Source organism: Pleurodeles waltl, chromosome 3_2 (assembly GCF_031143425.1).
Source record: "Pleurodeles waltl isolate 20211129_DDA chromosome 3_2, aPleWal1.hap1.20221129, whole genome shotgun sequence".
NCBI classification, from domain to species: domain Eukaryota; kingdom Metazoa; phylum Chordata; class Amphibia; order Caudata; family Salamandridae; genus Pleurodeles; species Pleurodeles waltl.
The window spans coordinates 174,086,123-174,103,677 of NC_090441.1; the positions used below are offsets into that span (position 1 = coordinate 174,086,123).

The 17,555-nt window shown below is 46.9% G+C and overlaps 1 protein-coding gene across 4 annotated transcripts in view; it reads right to left on the reverse strand.

Annotated features, from left to right (window-relative positions):
* Nucleotides 1–17,555, reverse strand: part of USP37 (ubiquitin specific peptidase 37) — a 328,025-nt gene that overhangs the window by 137,765 nt on the left and 172,705 nt on the right. For all 4 annotated transcript variants that reach the window (XM_069227105.1, XM_069227104.1, XM_069227107.1 and 1 more), the window contains one exon: nucleotides 1,381–1,639. In XM_069227105.1, the coding sequence (XP_069083206.1) occupies nucleotides 1,381–1,639 (259 nt within the window). The remainder of the gene's footprint in view (nucleotides 1–1,380; nucleotides 1,640–17,555) is intronic.

Genomic DNA, 17,555 nt, shown 5'->3' on the forward strand with positions numbered 1-17,555 from the left:
TCACAGCAAGAAAAGCATTGACAAAACCAAAACACCGACAACCAAGGTAAGATCATTTGGCTTTGAAGTGCTTGTTTATTTTCATGTTTCCCCTAATCTTGTTGAAAGTGGTAACACTGATTTTCGATAATGAATATATATATATATTTTTTTTTAGAAATACTAGCATGCATCAACATTTTACTAAATGATTCTTCTCAGAAATAGTACCCAACATTTTGCAGTAATTTAGCACTTTTTTCCTACTTGCATTTTTTTCTAAACATTTTATTTGGAAAGCAAATAATCATTCATCTTGCATACAAGCTTCTGCAAACATTGGCAACTAATCAGAGCGCATTCTGGGAGCATTATACATAGCCTCATATTGTTAAACTTTTCAAACGTATGTACACTTTTTTTTTTTTACTGGAATCGCCGTCAGTAGTGCAGTGTGACCTTACGTTTATTTAGAGCGCTCACCCTAAGGAGGGCTCTGCATTAATGAACCATACATACGAGTTCGAACAGCACTGGACATAAATATTACCTCAACTGCAGACAGTTCCCTTCCCTGTAAATTGGTAGCCAAAGGGTTTGCCCTGCGGGGGGGGGGGGGGTCGAGCCTACATGTACTAAGGACAAAATAAACAAATTGTTGTCCTTGACCCTAAACAATATGTCCTGAGCGTTGAGCTATAGGAATTCCACACCCTGTTTAGGGTACTGCAGTAAAGTAGGGTAAGCATTTTTAAGTTAAGGCATTTAAACTTAGTGACATCCGTCACTTTCACAGAATTTTATTAAAACATTTTAAACTACCCTGGTACATTGGGTAAACTTATTTAAAGGCAATATAAAAAAATACATTTTCCCACCTAATACCACTTTAGCAAACTGGTAATAGGTAGGGACCTACTACTTACCCATATTCAGTACCTAATAGTGAACACAGCCAAAGTGAAGTAAACACAATATGGTTGCCTTTTCTCAAGACAGCCATCATATAATACAGGCTTGTCATTGCCATGTACCACAGCATAGTTATCACAGTATACCATGGTTCGAAATATAGTTAAAGCCTAGCTATATTACTGCTAGACACAGACACGTTTCTAAAATATAAATATGCAGTACCATTCAGTGCCTTCGGGACAGTATATATTTTTACATTCGGCCACTCAAAGCTCAGAAAAATCAATTTACACTACACACATTCACCACCGAGTCTGCAGTGTTAAATAGTGGTTTGAAAACAAACTGCCCAAATTAATGTAATTTCTGGACATAATGGGATCTAAATTTTTGTGCCACCTTATACCAGGAAATGCATCACCTTATCGCTAAAGAAAATCAAAACAGGATTGTTTGTAAAATTTCAGACAGCTTCACTGGTTTTACCTGGCTCTGACACAGCCTTCGATTTTTCCATTACCATACTATCAAAATTATCAGCCATCTCTGGAACCTCATCCTCGCCGAATCCAGTGTCTGGGCTACTTGTAGGTTTATACTCTTCATCATGGCTCATAGACAGTGATGTTTCCTTCTTGCTCATCTCCAAGACAGTGGCGAGTAACTCTTCCTCACTCATTCCATCAAAAGGCGTTTCTGCGATATCAGCAGGTTTCTCATTATCTGTTCTGATCAGTCTTGAGGTCTGAATTAAAACATTAGCTTAAGTTAACCAACAGTGACCTTATTTTGAACATCTTAATGCAGTGAATAGTAGCATATTGTAAGAATATATTCACAGGCTTGGTTAATAAGTTGTCTTTTGAAGCATTATTAGAAAATGACCTTTCCACAAACCTGACGCAGATCAAGTACCTAAATTAAGTATATCAGCCCAAGGGAGGCAGTTGAGGGGATAGAATCATGAATGCACCAAAGAGCACCAAAAACTCATTTCAAGTAGAAAAATATCTTAAGAGCACAGCCTACCAATGCACTCTCCTGAGAATCTAATGTACAACGTAGGGTTAAGGCATTGTTGGGTTCAAGGTTTTGAAACATGGTTTTTCCTAAAAATAAATCAAAACCACAAGAACCAACTCCTCTCCAACATTGCTATTTATCAGTCTGTTCAGTTCACATAAATACGGTTCTTATTTTGACTAAAGTGAGATAAGCACCCTACTTGTCCAGTTTACATTGGTACCGTTAGACCGGTATGGCACCACTAATTATAGCAACAAAAAACAATGGACTGAAAGATGAAACTTTTCAAACACTCGCACCCAGTCACTGATCTGAGGTAATCCATCGTTCTTTGCTCACCATGGATACAGCCATATGCAAATCAGTCTTGACCCCAGGCCCCACAGGAAAGAGTAATACTAGAACTGCAAGGCCAGTTCCTACCCGGACCAGAAACAAGCATCCTGGGACCAGTTTAGGGGTATCGCCACTCAGCCAGGCTAGCTCGAATTCAGTGGCACAGCGAGCAAGCGACCCACACATGACTAGGGGTGACTTTTTGGCAATGTTCAGCATTCCATCAATCTTTTTGTGTTGCTATAGTCTCCAACAATTATAGTATAGCAGTCTATAACACCATGATGGAGATTAACGGTTTGAACTTTGCTACAACACAGTGGAAACCGACAAAGATCCTCCTAAAAGTAGTGTGCCCTGAATATGGAGAGTGCTAAACAAAATTTATATTTACTTGCTGGAACGACCAAAACTGGCTGGATAGGGGTGGATATGCACCTATATTTCTATAGGCTTTTTACAGACCTGGGGAATATCACAATCCTTTTTTCTATCTTGTGCAGATACATTAACTCCAACCATCTAAAGTTCGTGCATGTTTTACTGACAGCAGAGCCTGAAGATAGTTTAAGCTTTGCTGCCATGAATCAATCAATCATTAAATTGATAAAGCGCACTATGTACCCGTAAGGGGGGGGGGGGGGGGGGGGCAGCTGCTATTGGTCGAAGAGCCAGGTCTTGAGGAGTCTCCTGAAGGTGAGGAGGTCCTGGGTCTGGCGCAGGGGGTCGGGAGGGAGTTCCAGGTCTTGGTGGCAAGGTAGGAGAAGGATCTGCCGCCGGACGTCTTCCATTGGAATCGGGGCACGATGGCGAGGGAGCGGTTGGCAGAGCGGAGTTGGCGGGAGGGGACGTAGAAGTGGAGTCTGTTGTTCAGGTAGGAGGGTCCGCCGTTGTGTAGTGCTTTGTGCGCGTGGGTGAAGAGTTTAAAGGTGATCCTCTTGTCCACGGGGAGCCAGTGGAGGTCCTTCAGGTGGTGGGAGATGTGGCATCGGCGGGGTATGTTGAGGACCAGGCGGGCGGATGCGTTGGACTCGTTGGATGTCTTTTGCTGGTATGCCTGTGTAGTGCGTTGCCGTAGTCAAGTCTGCTACTGACGAGGGCCTGGGTCACCGTTTTTCTGGTTTCCGTCGGGATCCACTTGTAGATTCTACGGAGCATGCGGAGGGTGTTGAAGCAAGAGGAGGAGACTGCGTTGACCTGTTTGGACATGGTGAGGGCGGAGTCGAGGATGAAGCCGAGGTTGCGTGCGTGGTTGGCTGGAGTAGGGGGGGGGGGGAACCAGCACAGTGGGCCACCAGGAGTCGTCCCAGGCGGAGGGGGTGCGTCCGAGGATGAGGACTTCCGTCTTGTCGGAGTTTAATTTCAGACGGCTGTTTCTCATCCACTCGGCGATGGATTTCAATCCCTCGTGGACGTTGGCTTTGGCGGTGTGTGGGTCATTGGTGAGGGAGAGGATGAGCTGTGTGTCGTCAGCGTAGGAGAGGATGCTGAGGTTGTGCTGACGGGCCAGTTGTGCGAGGGGGGCCATGTAGACGTTGAACAGTGTTGGGCTTAGCGAGGAGCCTTGGGGGACGCCGCAGATGAGGTTGGTGGCTGCAGAGGGGAAGGGTGAGAGTTGGACTCTCTGGGTTCTGCTGGAGAGAAATGAGGAGATCCAGTGGAGGGCTTGGTCTTGTATTCCGGCTTCGTGGAGACTAGTTAGTAGGGTGCGGTGGCAGACTGTATCGAAGGCAGCGGAGCGGTCTAGGAGGATGAGGGCTGAAGTTTCGCCGTTGTCCATTTGCTGTCTGATGTCATCTGTGGCGGCGAGGAGTGCAGTCTCGGTGCTGTGATTGCGTCTGAATCCGGATTGTGAGGGGTCTAGAATGGAGTTGTCTTCGAGGTAGTGGGTGAGCTGGGCATTGACGATCTCAATGACCTTCGCTGGGAAGGGGAGGAGGGAGATCGGGCGGAAGTTATTGAGGTCGTTGAGGTCAGCCTTGGGTTTCTTGAGGAGGGCTTGGATATCAGCGTGCTTCCAGCTGTCCGGGAAGGTCGCAGTATCGAAGGATAGGTTGATGATCTTACGAAGTTGGGGGGCGATGATGGAGTCGGCTTTGTTGTAGACGGGGTGTGGGCAAGGGTCTGAGGGGGATCCTGAGTGGATGGAGTTCATGGTCTTTCGGGTTTCGGCGTCATCTACGTGGGTCCAGGTGGTGAGGCGGTCGGCGTAGGAGGAGTTGTCGGGGGTGGGGTCTGGCGGAGGTGTGGTGTTGAGGCTGTCGTGGATGGCAGCGATTTTCTGGTAAAAGGAGGTGGAGAGTGTGTCGCAGAGTTTCTGGGATGGTGGGACGTCGTTGACGTTGGCACTGGGGTTGGAGAGCTCCTTCACGATGCAGAAGAGCTCCTTGCTGTCGTGTGCGTTGTTTAGGCGTTCTGTGAAGTGGGAGCGTTTGGCGAGTTGGATTAGTTGGTGGTGCTTGCGGGTGGCTTTCCTGTGGGTTGCCAGGCTGTCGGGTGTGCACTCGAGAAGCCATTTTTTAAAAAGTTTCTGGCAGGTGCGTTTGGAGGTGATCAGTTCGTCTGTGAACCAGGCTGCTTTTTTCTTTTCTTTGTTGACGGTGGGCCTCTTGAGTGGTGCGAGGGTGTTGGCGCAGTTGAGGATCCACTGTTGGAGGTTGATGGCGGCAGAGTCCGGGTCAGTAGGGTCGGTCGGTGGGTTCTTGGCAACGGTGCTGGTTAGTTGGTCCTCGGTGACTTTGCCCCAGCGGCAGTGCGGCGGTAGTGGGGTGCGGTGGTGTTCGGTGTTTTTCTTGAATGTGAAGTGGACGCAGTGGTGGTCGGTCCAGTGGAGTTCGGTGGTGTGGCTGAAGGAGATGTGGTTGCTTGCAGTGAAGAGTGGGTCTAGGGTGTGACCGGCGATGTGGGTGGGCGTGTTGACCAGTTGTCCGAGTCCGAGGTTGGTGGTCAGTGATGCGGTGTTGGCGTCGTTGTTGTTCTCCAGGTGGAAGTTGAGGTTTCCAAGGAGGATGTAGTCCGTTGAGGCAAGGGCGTGGGTGCTTGCGAGGTCGGAGATGGTGTCACTGAAGGGGGCTCTTGGTCCTGGAGGTCGGTATATGAGAGTTCCTCTGAGGGTAGTGTTAGGGTCCGTGTGGATCTGGAAGTGAAGGTGTTCAGCTGTCTTGAGGGTGTCGTCCGTGTGGGTGTGGATCTTGAGGGTGGATTTGTGGACGATGGCTATTCCTCCACCGATTCCGTTGGTGCGATCTCTTCTGGTGATCTTGTAGCCGTCAGGGATGGCAATGGCGATGTCTGGGGCCGAGGAGTCGTTCCACCAGGTTTCAGTCAGGAAGGCTACGTCTGGGGCGGTGGTGTTGAGCAGGTCCCAGAGCTCGATGGTGTGCTTTCGTGCGGAGCGTGTGTTGATGAGGATGCAGTGGAGGTGGTTGGTGTTGGTAGTTGCAGGCTTCCTTGTTCTGTTGCAGATGAAGTTGCAGGTTCGGCAGGAGAATGGTCCTTTGGTGTGCTTCGGAGTGGCCTGGAAGCAGGCTGTGGAGGAGCCAGGGTTAAGGGCGAGGAGTTCGCTGGCCGAGTAGCGAAGGCTGGTGGTGCAGGGGATGTGCAGGACAGGGGGGTTGGCGCTGGGCGCGGTCCAGGCGCGGATGGGCGCAGACGGGCTTGCCTCTGGCGCGCCAGTGGCGCTCCCGGACACGCAGCGCCAGCCATTAAGAAGGGAGGGGGGAGGGAGGAGCAGCTGGGAGGCGGGAGGAGCGGCGAATGGGGGCGCGAGGGGGGCAGGGCCGCAGGGAGGCAGTGGCAGGGGAAGCGGCAAGGGGGAGCACCTATGGGGCAAAACCAGGTTAAACAAGGCACAAAATGACAAAAATACGGCACAAGTCAAAAACAGTCACAAAATACGGTAAATGGCACAAAATACAATCGGAATACAGCAATCAGAGGGGGCACAATGGGGTCAAGAGCGCAAGGAGGCAAGGCGCTGAAAAGTAGAAAACACTTACAGATACGGCAAAAAGCGGCAGAGAGCACACGGGTCTAGCGAAGCTTACCAGAGCCCGCTAGACACCAGGGATGAGGCGCAGGAGGATGCCTGCAGGTGGAGGAGGGCCTTGAACACGCTAGCAGCAGCGGGGGTCAGGGGCACGAGACAGCAAGGTGGTGCTGCGGACGTGGGTGGCGAGCTCTAGACCAAAAACAGGCCATCAAAACACTACTTGAGAAGTTGATGTACACATGCAAGACAACAAAAATGAAAATGAACTACCTGTAACTGCAGTTATTCAGTATTGGTATCTTTCATAGATTCACATGCTTGAACCATTCCTAGTCGTCAATGTGAGAGTCCCACAGTATTATAGCATAGCAGTATGTTATCATTACCATTGGCCTCAATGGCACAGTTTTCTTTAATAACACATTATGTCCTTTTTATTTAAAAAAGAAAAAAAACTTGGACTATGGTCAATCAGGCGATAGCACCCTCTAGAACACTCCCAAGAGAGGCTGTTCCCTTCAGATTTTCAAGCGCAAACATTTGAGCTAAAAGGAGCATCTCCGGGGAGAAGGGTAGGATGCGTGTGAATCTATGAAAGATAATGATACTGATAACTCCAATTATAGGTAAGATAAGTTACTTACCTGTAACTGTGGTTCTCCAGTATTGGTATCTTTCATAGATTCACATGCAACCCATCCTCCTCCCCATGGAGGCTCACGTCTTGTCTCTCTTAAAGTCACTTTTTTTTTTCTCTTCGTTGTAGTCAATGGTAAAATACATTCACAGCTTATCAGCCTCATTAGAAAAGGCCCAAAGTCCAGCCAATCAGGCGAGACCACCCTCAAGAACCCTCAGCACAGAGGCTCAGTCTCTCAGATTTTCCAGTACGAGTGACTTTAAGAGACACAAGACGTGAGCCTCCATGGGGAGGAGGATGGGTTGCATGTGAATCTATGAAAGATACCAATACTGGAGAACCACAGTTACAGGTAAGTAACTTATCTTCTCCAGTATTGGGGTATCTTTCATAGATTCACATGCTTGAATCAGAATAATCAGCAGTACAAAGAAGATGTTAACATCTATAACTATGAACAAACATCATTCTATACATTTTTATAAATACATATATAATTAAAAATAAATATATTTAACTATATATACACATACATATCCATCTGGAAATTCATCTGCAAACATTAGTATTAGAGGATGGTGCGTAAAGAAGATTGGCTCACCTTATGCAAATAAATTACACAAAACTGCTTGTCCTACCGCTGCGTCCATCCTATCAGAAGCATCTAGGCAGTAGTGTTGTGTAAAGGTGTAGCTGCGAGTGCAGGTTGCCGCTCTGCAAATCTGGTTTAGAGGCACTCCTGCGAAGAGAGCTGCTAAGGCAGATACTGCTCTAGTGGAGTGCACCTTGATGTTGGCTGATAGCGGTTTTCCCGCTAGCTGGTGACAGAATTGTATGGCAGTAGAGAGCCACCGGGCTATGGATTGCTTGGTAACAGCTTTCCCTTTAGTGAGTTGACCACAGCTAATGAACAATTGATCAGCTTTATGAAAGCTGCTAGTCCTATGGATGTAGAACTTTAGGCACCTCTTGAGATCTAGGGAATGCAGCGCCCTTTCTACTGGAGTTAGAGGGTTTGGAAATCAAGTCTAATATTACTGGCTCGTTCAAATGGGAGTTTGAGGGAACTTTAGGAATAATTGTAGGATTAGTCCTCAGAATGACCATATCTGATTTAAATTGAAGAAAAGGTGGTGAAATTGTGAAGGCCTGTATATCACTAACCTTCTTTGCGGAAATAAGCGGTAGGAGGAGGGCAGTCTTCCAAGATATATATTTCAGGTCAGCTTTGTGAATAAGCTCAAACGGATGCCTCATCAATTGGAACAGAATATTGAGATGTCAGGAATGGGGAAGAAGTTGAATCGGAAGAAACATCCTGAATAATCCCTTTAGGAATTGCTTTATTATCCTAGATGACCATAAAGATGGTAAAGTTCAGTACAGCGGAACCAAGAGATGGCCGCCAGGTGAACCTTGATAGATGAATGAGAGAGACCCGATTTCGCTAACTGCAAAAGATATGGAAGCATCTGCTCTGGAGAAGACGTTAGAGGGTGAATACTGAAGGTTTTACACCATATGCAAAATCTTTTCTACTTGAGCTAGTCGTAGACTGGGCTCTGGTACAGGCGAGCACCTATCGACAGACAGGTGGAATATCTAGGTTGCCAAACTCCTAGAACTCAGGAGCCAGTCAGATAATCGACGAGAAGTCGGCTTGGGATGACGGACCTACCCTGGAGTCATTGTTAACAAGTATGGTATTGGTCTCAATCGAATGTGAGGTTGTTCCGAGAGGAGGAGCAGCTCTGAACCAAAACTGGCACAGCCCCCCAGATGGCTATCAATAGAAGTCAGCAAGGTTCTCTCCATCTTCTGGAAAAAGTCTTGGGATAAGTGGGAGCGGGGGAAAGCGTAGGCATAAATCCCTGACCATTTGATCAAAAATACATTATCCTTCGACCCTTTCTGCGGTTGCCAGCTTGCGAAGTGTTATTTTTCGTTCTCTCATCACAAACTGGTCCAGACTGGGTTTGCCCCAGCAAAGAGACGAGTTGCTTGGTTGAGCTCCCATTCGTGGCAGGTCGCCACTGTTCTGCTTAGTACAACTGCCAAAGTGTTGGATACTCCTGGGAGGTGTTCCGCTCTGATAGTCATATGACTGTGTAGAACCCAATGCCACAGCTCCTTGTCCTGAAGGGACAGCACCTGCAATCTCGTACCCCCTAGTTTGTTGAGGTAATGCATGACTGTGGTGGTGTTGGTTCTTATCAAAATCGATGAACCTCTGATCTTGGTGAGGAAGGCCTTGAGCGCCAGGAAATCTGCCTTTAATTCCAATGTTATGGAGTGCTGATTCCTGTATGGACCATCTCCCTCTCACTGTTAGGTCCTCTAGGTGCGCACCCCATCCCTCTAGAGATGCATCCGTTGTCAGAATATGCACTGGTTTGTCCTTTAGAAAAAATAAAATAAAAAAAAAGACCTTCCGAGATGAGGGGAGTTCTTCCACCAATCCAAGGCTTGTCTCGCTGGTGTGGTTATTTAGACAATAATGTCCAAAGATATGCTTATCTTTTTTCACTGAATGTCCAATTGTTATTTAAATGTTCTCATGTGAAGGCGTCAGTTTGCTATCAACGGAATGCACGAAGAGAGCATCCCTAGAAAAGATTTGTAAGTCTGGACAGAAGTGGACCACCTTCTGCTGAGACCGCACACTAGATTTTGAATTTTCTTCAGTCTGTCCTGAGAATCAAGAGATCTTGCTTGCTCCGTGTGCAAAACAGCCCCTAGAAAGGTGGTGGTGTTTGATGATCTAGGTGAGAGTTTGGGTAGCTTACTATTAGCCCCAACGTTTTGAAGAGGGACAAGCACCTTTGTCTCTGGCCGCCTTGGACACCCTTCATGGCTTTATTAGCCAATCGCCCAAGTACAGAAAAACCTGGATTCCCAACTACCTGAGGTAGGCTACAACAGGATCTAGAACCTTGGTGAAAACTCACGGTGCTGATCTGAGGCCGAATGGTAACACTCTGAAATGGTAATAGGTGCCTGCAACCATGAACTGTAGGAATTTCCTATGACTGGGATGAAAAGGGATGGGGAAGTATGCGTCCTGGAGATCCAAGGATGTCATGAAATCTCCTTAGCTGAGTAATCATAGCACATCTTGGCAGGTGATCATACAAAATGACTTTTTTCAGGAATTTTTTCAAAGACTGAAGGTCTAAAATAGGTCGCCAGTCTCATGTCTTTTTCCACATGAGGAAGAAGGGAGAGTAGAAGCCTGTCCCCTCAGACTTCGGTATGATCTCCATTGCTCCCTTGCCTATCGAGATAGCAATTTGTACTACGAGCTCCTTTAGATGGGCAGGTGGGGGTCCTCCTTGTGGCACTTCTGGAGGAGATTGATGAAACTCCAGTGTGTGCCCCTTGCTGACACTATTGAGGACCCATCTGTCTGATGTGATTTGGGACTATTGGTGGGAGAATTTGGAAATTCTGCCCTCTATCAGTGTTGGGATGGGGGTTGGATGCAGGCAACTGATGGTCAGTGCTTTATGGCCACGTCCTTGCTCCTATTTGAGGACTTTCCCCTTGTGGTGTGTCGGAAGGATGCAGATGATTGTTGCCAATAAGTGTGCGGCTGCTGTTGACCAGTGGTGGTGTGAAATTTACTTTGGTAGGGTTGATACTGTCAATACGGATGTAGTCCGCCCCTGTAAGAGTAAAGTCCTCTTCCTCTTGCCCCTCGAAAGGGCTACCTTGTAAGTTGCAGTGTACTCAGATCTAGCTGTTTCGGTGTGCCTTTATGGATTGCAGGGCGTCATCGATATGTTTGCCAATTAACAGTTCTCCGTCGTAAGGCATATCTAGGATTTTCAGTTGAACCTCTGGGCAAAAGGATGTAGCTTTCAGCCACCCCTGACGTCTCAATACTGCAGCCCCAGGCCAACTGGCGGACACCTGTAGATGAGACATCGGTAGTAGTCTATAATCTCGGCAGAGATCTTCGACCTTCTTGTAAAATTTTACACGCTTCAGCTCTAGTATCTTCAGGTAGGAGGTCGATGAATTGGGATATATCCAACCACAGACGACGGTCGTATCTTTTTAAGATTGCCAAGGAGTTCGCTGCTCTGACCGTGGTGGCTGCCATAGTTGAAAACTTCTTTCCAATGGAATCCAAATCGCCCGCCCTTCTCTATCCGGGGGTGCAGCAAGTGGGGAGGACGGATTCCAGGACCTACGTTGGGCTGCCTGAGATATCACTGAGTCCGGTTTAGGGTGACCCATTAAACAGGCTGGTGAATTGTCTGGTGCTTTGTATTTCTTGTCCAGCCTTGGAAGCACCGCTAGAACCGAAGATGGAGTCTGCATGACTTTAAAGCCCTCCTCCCCGATAAAGTCAATTGGTATAGCACTGACCGATTTTCCTAGTGTCCTCCTTAAAATCTTAGAGTAAACAATCCGACTGCTTAGACATGGGCAGTTGGAATCTTCACTGCTCTCCATGACACTACGGAAACCATTAATGTCTTGGGGTGGAGAATCAACCGGTGGTGGTGTAAAAGGGGATGGCATCTGTGTTTGATACTGATCCCATTCACTGAGAAGCGATTGTGTCCTGTATCTCGCCCTCTTGTTCGTTGTCAGACGAGGGTGGATCGCTATCCTGACCTCAAGATGGGACTGGAATAGGTCCTTCAGATTCTGATGGTTGATTGGGAGGGTTCAAAGGCATTGGCAAAGGCTGTAAAGGAGTGATTGATCCCAGTGGAGAGAACCTATAATAATCCTACATCATATGTCGGAGATTGTCAATCAATGATACTGGCATCTGGATAATTTGCTCTTGTTGTAACCCTTGAACTCCTGCTTGTCTCTGTTCCTGCACTGAGTGTTGTGTGTGTGTGTGTGTGTGTGTGTGTGTGAGAGATATATATATGGAAAATGTCACTTCCCAGTGTACATCTGTTCGTGGCATGAGTCGCTGCAGATTCACATGCTGTGCACAGTCCGCCGTCTGGTGTTGGGCTCAGAGTGTTACAAGTTGTTTTTCTTCGAAGAAGTCTTTGAGTCACGAGACCGAGGGACTCCTCCCACTTCGATTCCATTGCGCATGGGCGTCGACTCCACGTTAGATTGTTTTCCCCGCAGAGGGTGAGGTAGGAGTTGTGTATGTTAGTAATAGTGCCCATGCAATGGAATGAATACGTATGTACATAATAAAGGTTAAAGTAATATATTTACAAATGTACAAATGTTCAAGATCTACTTCTAAACGGCTACAGGCTCCCGGGGAGGCGGGTGGGCGCATGTGAATCTGCAGCGACTCATGCCACGAACAGATGTACACTGGGTAAGTGACATTTTCCGTTCGATGGCATGTGTAGCTGCAGATACACATGCTGTGCACCGACTAGTAAGCAGTTCTCTCCAAAAGCGGTGGTTCAGCCTGTAGAAGGTGAAGTAGTTTGAAATAATGTTCTTAGTACAGCCTGACCTACTGTGGCCTGTTGTGCAGTTAACACATCTACACAGTAGTGCTTGGTAAATGTATGAGGCGTAGACCATGTTGCTGCCTTACATATTTCGTTCATTGGAATATTTCCTAGAAAGGCCATGGTAGCCCCTTTCTTTCTGGTTGAGTGTGCCTTTGGTGTAATAGGCAGCTCTCTCTTTGCTTTAAGATAGCAGGTTTGAATACACTTAACTATCCACCTAGCAATGCCTTGTTTTGAAATTGGATTTCCTGTATGAGGTTTTTGAAAGGCAATAAATAGTTGTTTTTCTAATTAGTTTCGTTCTGTCAATGTAGTACATTAGTGCTCTTTTGATGTCTAATGTATGTAGTGCTCTTTCAGCTACAGAATCTGGTTGTGGGAAGAACACTGGTAATTCTACTGTTTGATTTAAGTGGAACGGTGAGATAACCTTTGGTAAAAATTTAGGATTTGTTCTTAGAACTACTTTATTTTTATGTATCTGAATAAATGGTTCTTGTATGGTAAATGCTTGAATCTCGCTCACTCTTCTTAGAGATGTGATGGCAATAAAAAATGCAACTTTCCACGTTAAGTATTGCATTTCACAAGAATGCATGGGCTCGAAAGGTGGACCCATGAGTCTTAAGACAATGTTGAGGTTCCATGAAGGAACAGGTGGTGTTGTTGGTGGTATGATTCTCTAAGCCTTCCATAAACGCTTTAATGACTGGTATTCTAAATAGTGAAGTTGAATGAGTAATTTGTAGGTAACCTGATATTGCGGTGAGATGTATTTTTATGGAAGAAAGCTAGATTTGATTTTTGCAAATGTAGTAAATATCCTACTATATCTTTTGGAGATGCGTGTAATGGCTGAATTTGATTATTCTGGCAGTAATACACGAATCTTTTCCACTTGTTTGTGTAGCAGTGTCTAGTGGTAGGTTTCCTAGCTTGTTTTATGACCTCCATACATTGTGTGAGGTGCAAGTGTACGAATTCTAGGATTTCAGGAGCCAAATTGCTAGATTCAAAGATGCTGGATTTGGATGTCTGATCTGTTGTTTGTGTTGTGTTAACAGATCTGGTTTGTTGGGTAGTTTGACATGAGGTACTACTGACCGGTCTAGTAGTGTCGTGTACCAAGGTTGCCTCGCCCATGTTGGTGCTATTAGTATGAGTTTGAGTTTGTTTTGACTCAACCGGTTTACTACATATGGAATGAGAGGGAGAGGGGGAGGGGGAAAAGCGTATGCAAAGATCCCTGACCAGTTCATCCATAGAGCATTGCCTTGGGATTGATCTTGTGGGTACCTGGATGCGAAGTTTTGGCATTTTGAGTTTTCTTTTGTTGCAAATAGATCTATTTGAGGTGTTCCCCAAATTTGAAAGTAATTGTTTAGTATTTGGGGGTGAATTTCCCATTCGTGGGTTTGTTGGTGATCGAGAGAGATTGTCTGCCAACTGGTTCTGAATCCCTGGAATAAATTGTGCTATTAGGCGAATGTGGTTGTGAATCGCCCAATGCCATATTTTCTGTGTTAGGAGGCACAACTGTGTCGAGTGTGTCCCTCCTTGTTTGTTTAGATAATACATTGTTGTCATGTTGTCTGTTTTGACAAGAATGTATTTTTGGGTTATTATGGGTTGAAATGCTTTCAGCGCTAGAAATACTGCTAACATTTCCAAGTGATTTATGTGAAACTGTCTCTGATGTATGTCCCATTGTCCTTGGATGCTATGTTGATTGAGGTGAGCTCCCCACTCTGTCATGGAAGCATCTGTTATGACGTATTGTGGCACTGGGTCTTGGAAAGGCCGCCCTCAGTTTAAATTTGTACTGTTCCACCATAGAAGCGAGATGTATGTTTGGCGGTCTATCAACACCAGATCTAGAAGTTGACCCTGTGCTTGTGACCATTGTGATGCTAGGCACTGTTGTAAGGGCCGCATGTGCAATCTTGCGTTTGGGACAATGGCTATGCATGAAGACATCATGCCTAGTAGTTTCATTACCATTCTGACTTGTATCTTTTGTGTTGGATACATGGCCTGTATTACTTTGTGAAATGTTTGAACCCGTTGTGGACTTAAGAGTGGCAATCCCTTTTGCTGTGTTGATTGTCGCTCCTAAGTATTGCTGCGTTTGACACGGCAAAAGGTGTGACTTCGTGAAGTTGATGGAGAAACCTAGCCTGTGAAGGGTTTGTATGACATTGTGTGCTGTGAACACTGTTTTAGCGTGTTGGTTTTGATTAACCAGTCGTCTAAGTACGGGAACACATGTATTTGCTGCCTTCTGATATGTGCAGCTACTACTGCCAGGCATTTTGTAAAAACTCTTGGCGCAGTTATTCCGAATGGCAACACTTTGAATTGGTAATGTATTCCTTGGAATACGAACCTTAGGTATTTCCTGTGTGAAGGATGTATTGGTATATGGAAATACGCATCTTTTAGATCTAATGTTGTCATGTAGTCTTGCTGTTGAGCCTATGCAGGGATAGATAAGTCACCCCTCTAGTAGGCCTTACAGCCCTAAGGCAGGGTGCACTATACCATAGGTGAGGGCACCAGTGCATGAGCACTGTGCCCCTACAGTGTCTAAGCAATACCTTAGACATTGTAAGTGCAGGGTAGCCATAAGAGTATATGGTCTGGGAGTCTGTCGTGCACGAACTCCACAGCACCATAATGGCTACACTAAAAACTGGGAAGTTTGGTATCAAACTTCTCAGCACAATAAATGCACACTGATGCCAGTGTACATTTTATTGTAAACTACACCCCAGAGGGCACCTTAGAGGTGCCCCCTGAAACCTTAACCGACTATCTGTGTAGGCTGACTGGTTCCAGCAGCCTGCCACACTAGAGACATGTTGCTGGCCCCATGGGGAGAGTGCCTTTGTCACTCTGAGGCCAGTAACAAAGCCTGCACTGGGTGGAGATGCTAACACCTCCCCCAGGCTCACCCCTTTGTCACAGCACCGCAGGACACTCCAGCTAGTGGAGTTGCCCGCCCCCTCCGGCCACGGCCCCCACTTTTGGCGGCAAGGCCGGAGGAAACAAAGAAAACAACAAGGAGGAGTCACTCGCCAGTCAGGACAGCCCCTAAGGTGTTGTGAGCTGAAGTGACTAACTTTTAGAAATCCTCCATCTTGCAGATGGAGGATTCCCCCAATAGGATTAGGGATGTGACCCCTTCCCCTTGGGAGGAGGCACAAAGAGGGTGTACTCACCCTCAGGGCTAGTAGCCATTGGCTACTAACCCCCCAGACCTAAACACGCCCTTAAATTCAGTATTTAAGGGCTCCCCTGAACCTAAGAATTTAGATTCCTGCAACTTACCTGAAGAAGAAGACTGCTGAGCTGAAAAACCCCTGCAGAGGAAGAACAGAAGACACCAACTGCTTTGGCCCCAGTCCTACCGGCCTGTCTCCTGCCTTCCAAAAGAAACCTGCTCCAGCGACGCTTTCCAAGGGACCAGCGACCTCTGAATCCTCTGAGGACTGCCCTGCTTCAAGAAAGACAAGAAACTCCAGAGGACAGCGGCACTGCTCCACAAGAACTGCAACTTTGTTTCAAGGAGCAGATTTAAAGACCCCTGCAACTCCCCGCAAGAAGCGTGAGACTTGCAACACTGCACCCGGCGACCCAGACTCGACTGGTGGAGAAACAACGCTTCAGGGAGGACCCTCCGGCGACTCTACGACACTGAGTAACCAAAGTTGTCCCCCCTGAGCCCCCACAGCGACGCCTGCCGAGGGAATCCAGAGGCTCCCCCTGACCACGACTGCCTGAACTCCATTTCCCGACGGCTGGAAAAGACTCTGCACCCGCAGCCCCCAGCACCTAAAGAAACGGAACTCCTGTGCAGGAGTGACCCCCAGGAGGCCCTCTCCCTTGCCCAGGTGGTGGCTACCCCGAGGAGCCCCCCCCCTTGCCTGCAACGCTGAAGAGATCCCTTGATCTCTCATTGAAAACCATTACAAACCCGACGCGTGTTTGCACACTGCACCCGGCCGCCCCCGCGCTGCTGAGGGTGTACTTTTTGTGCTGACCTGTGTCCCCCCCGGTGCCCTACAAAACCCCCCTGGTCTGCCCTCCGAAGACGCGGGTACTTACCTGCTGGCAGACTGGAACCGGGGCACCCCCTTCTCTCCATTGAAGCCTATGCGTTTTGGGCACCTCTTTGACCTCTGCACCTGACCGGCCCTGAGCTGCTGGTGTGGTAACTTTGGGGTTGCTCTGAACCCCCAACGGTGGGCTACCTTGGACCAAAAACTGAAACCTGTAAGTGACTTACTTACCTGTTAAAACTAACATTACTTAACCTCCCCCAGGAACTGTGAAAATTGCACTAAGTGTCCACTTGTAAAACAGCTTATTGTGTTTTATGTGAAAAGTATACATGCTAATGAAATGTTTCACAGTTCCTAAAGTACTTACCTGCAATACCTTTCAAATGAGATATTACATGTAAAATTTGAACCTGTGGTTCTTAAAATAAACTAAGAAAAGATATTTTTCTATAACAAAACCTATTGGCTGGATTTGTCTCCGAGTGTGTGTTCCTCATTTATTGCCTGTGTGTATGTACAACAAATGCTTAACACTACTCCTTTGATAAGCCTACTGCTCGACCACAGTACCACAAAATAGAGCATTAGTATTATCTCTTTTTGCCACTATCTTACCTCTAAGGGGAACCCTTGGACTCTGTGCATGCTATTCCTTACTTTGAAATAGCACATACAGAGCCAACTTCCTACAGTAGGCCTTGTTTGTGAGGTTGTGGTTTCTGTGGGTTGACCTCGAAACCCTCCCCTAAAAGGTGTTTTCCGAAATATGCCTCTGCTCTGCGGGGAGTAGAGTGCGCCCATGGCTTTGGCTGTATTGGTGTCCTTCTTGAGTTTTTCGATGGCAGTGTCTACCTCCGGCCCAAACAATTGCTGTTCATTAAATGGCATATTGAGCACAGCCTGCTGGATTTCCGGTTTGAACCCAGAAGTGCGCTGCCATGCGTGCCTTCGTATTGTGACTGCAGTGTTTATTGTCCTTGCAGCTGTATCTGCTGCATCCATGGAAGACCGTATCTGATTATTTGAGATACTTTGTCCCTCTTCCACCACTTGTTGCGCTCTTTTTTGGAACTCCTTGGGTAAGTGTTCGATGAAATGTTGCATTTCATCCCAATGAGCCCTGTCGTATCTTGCCAAAAGTGCTTGTGAAT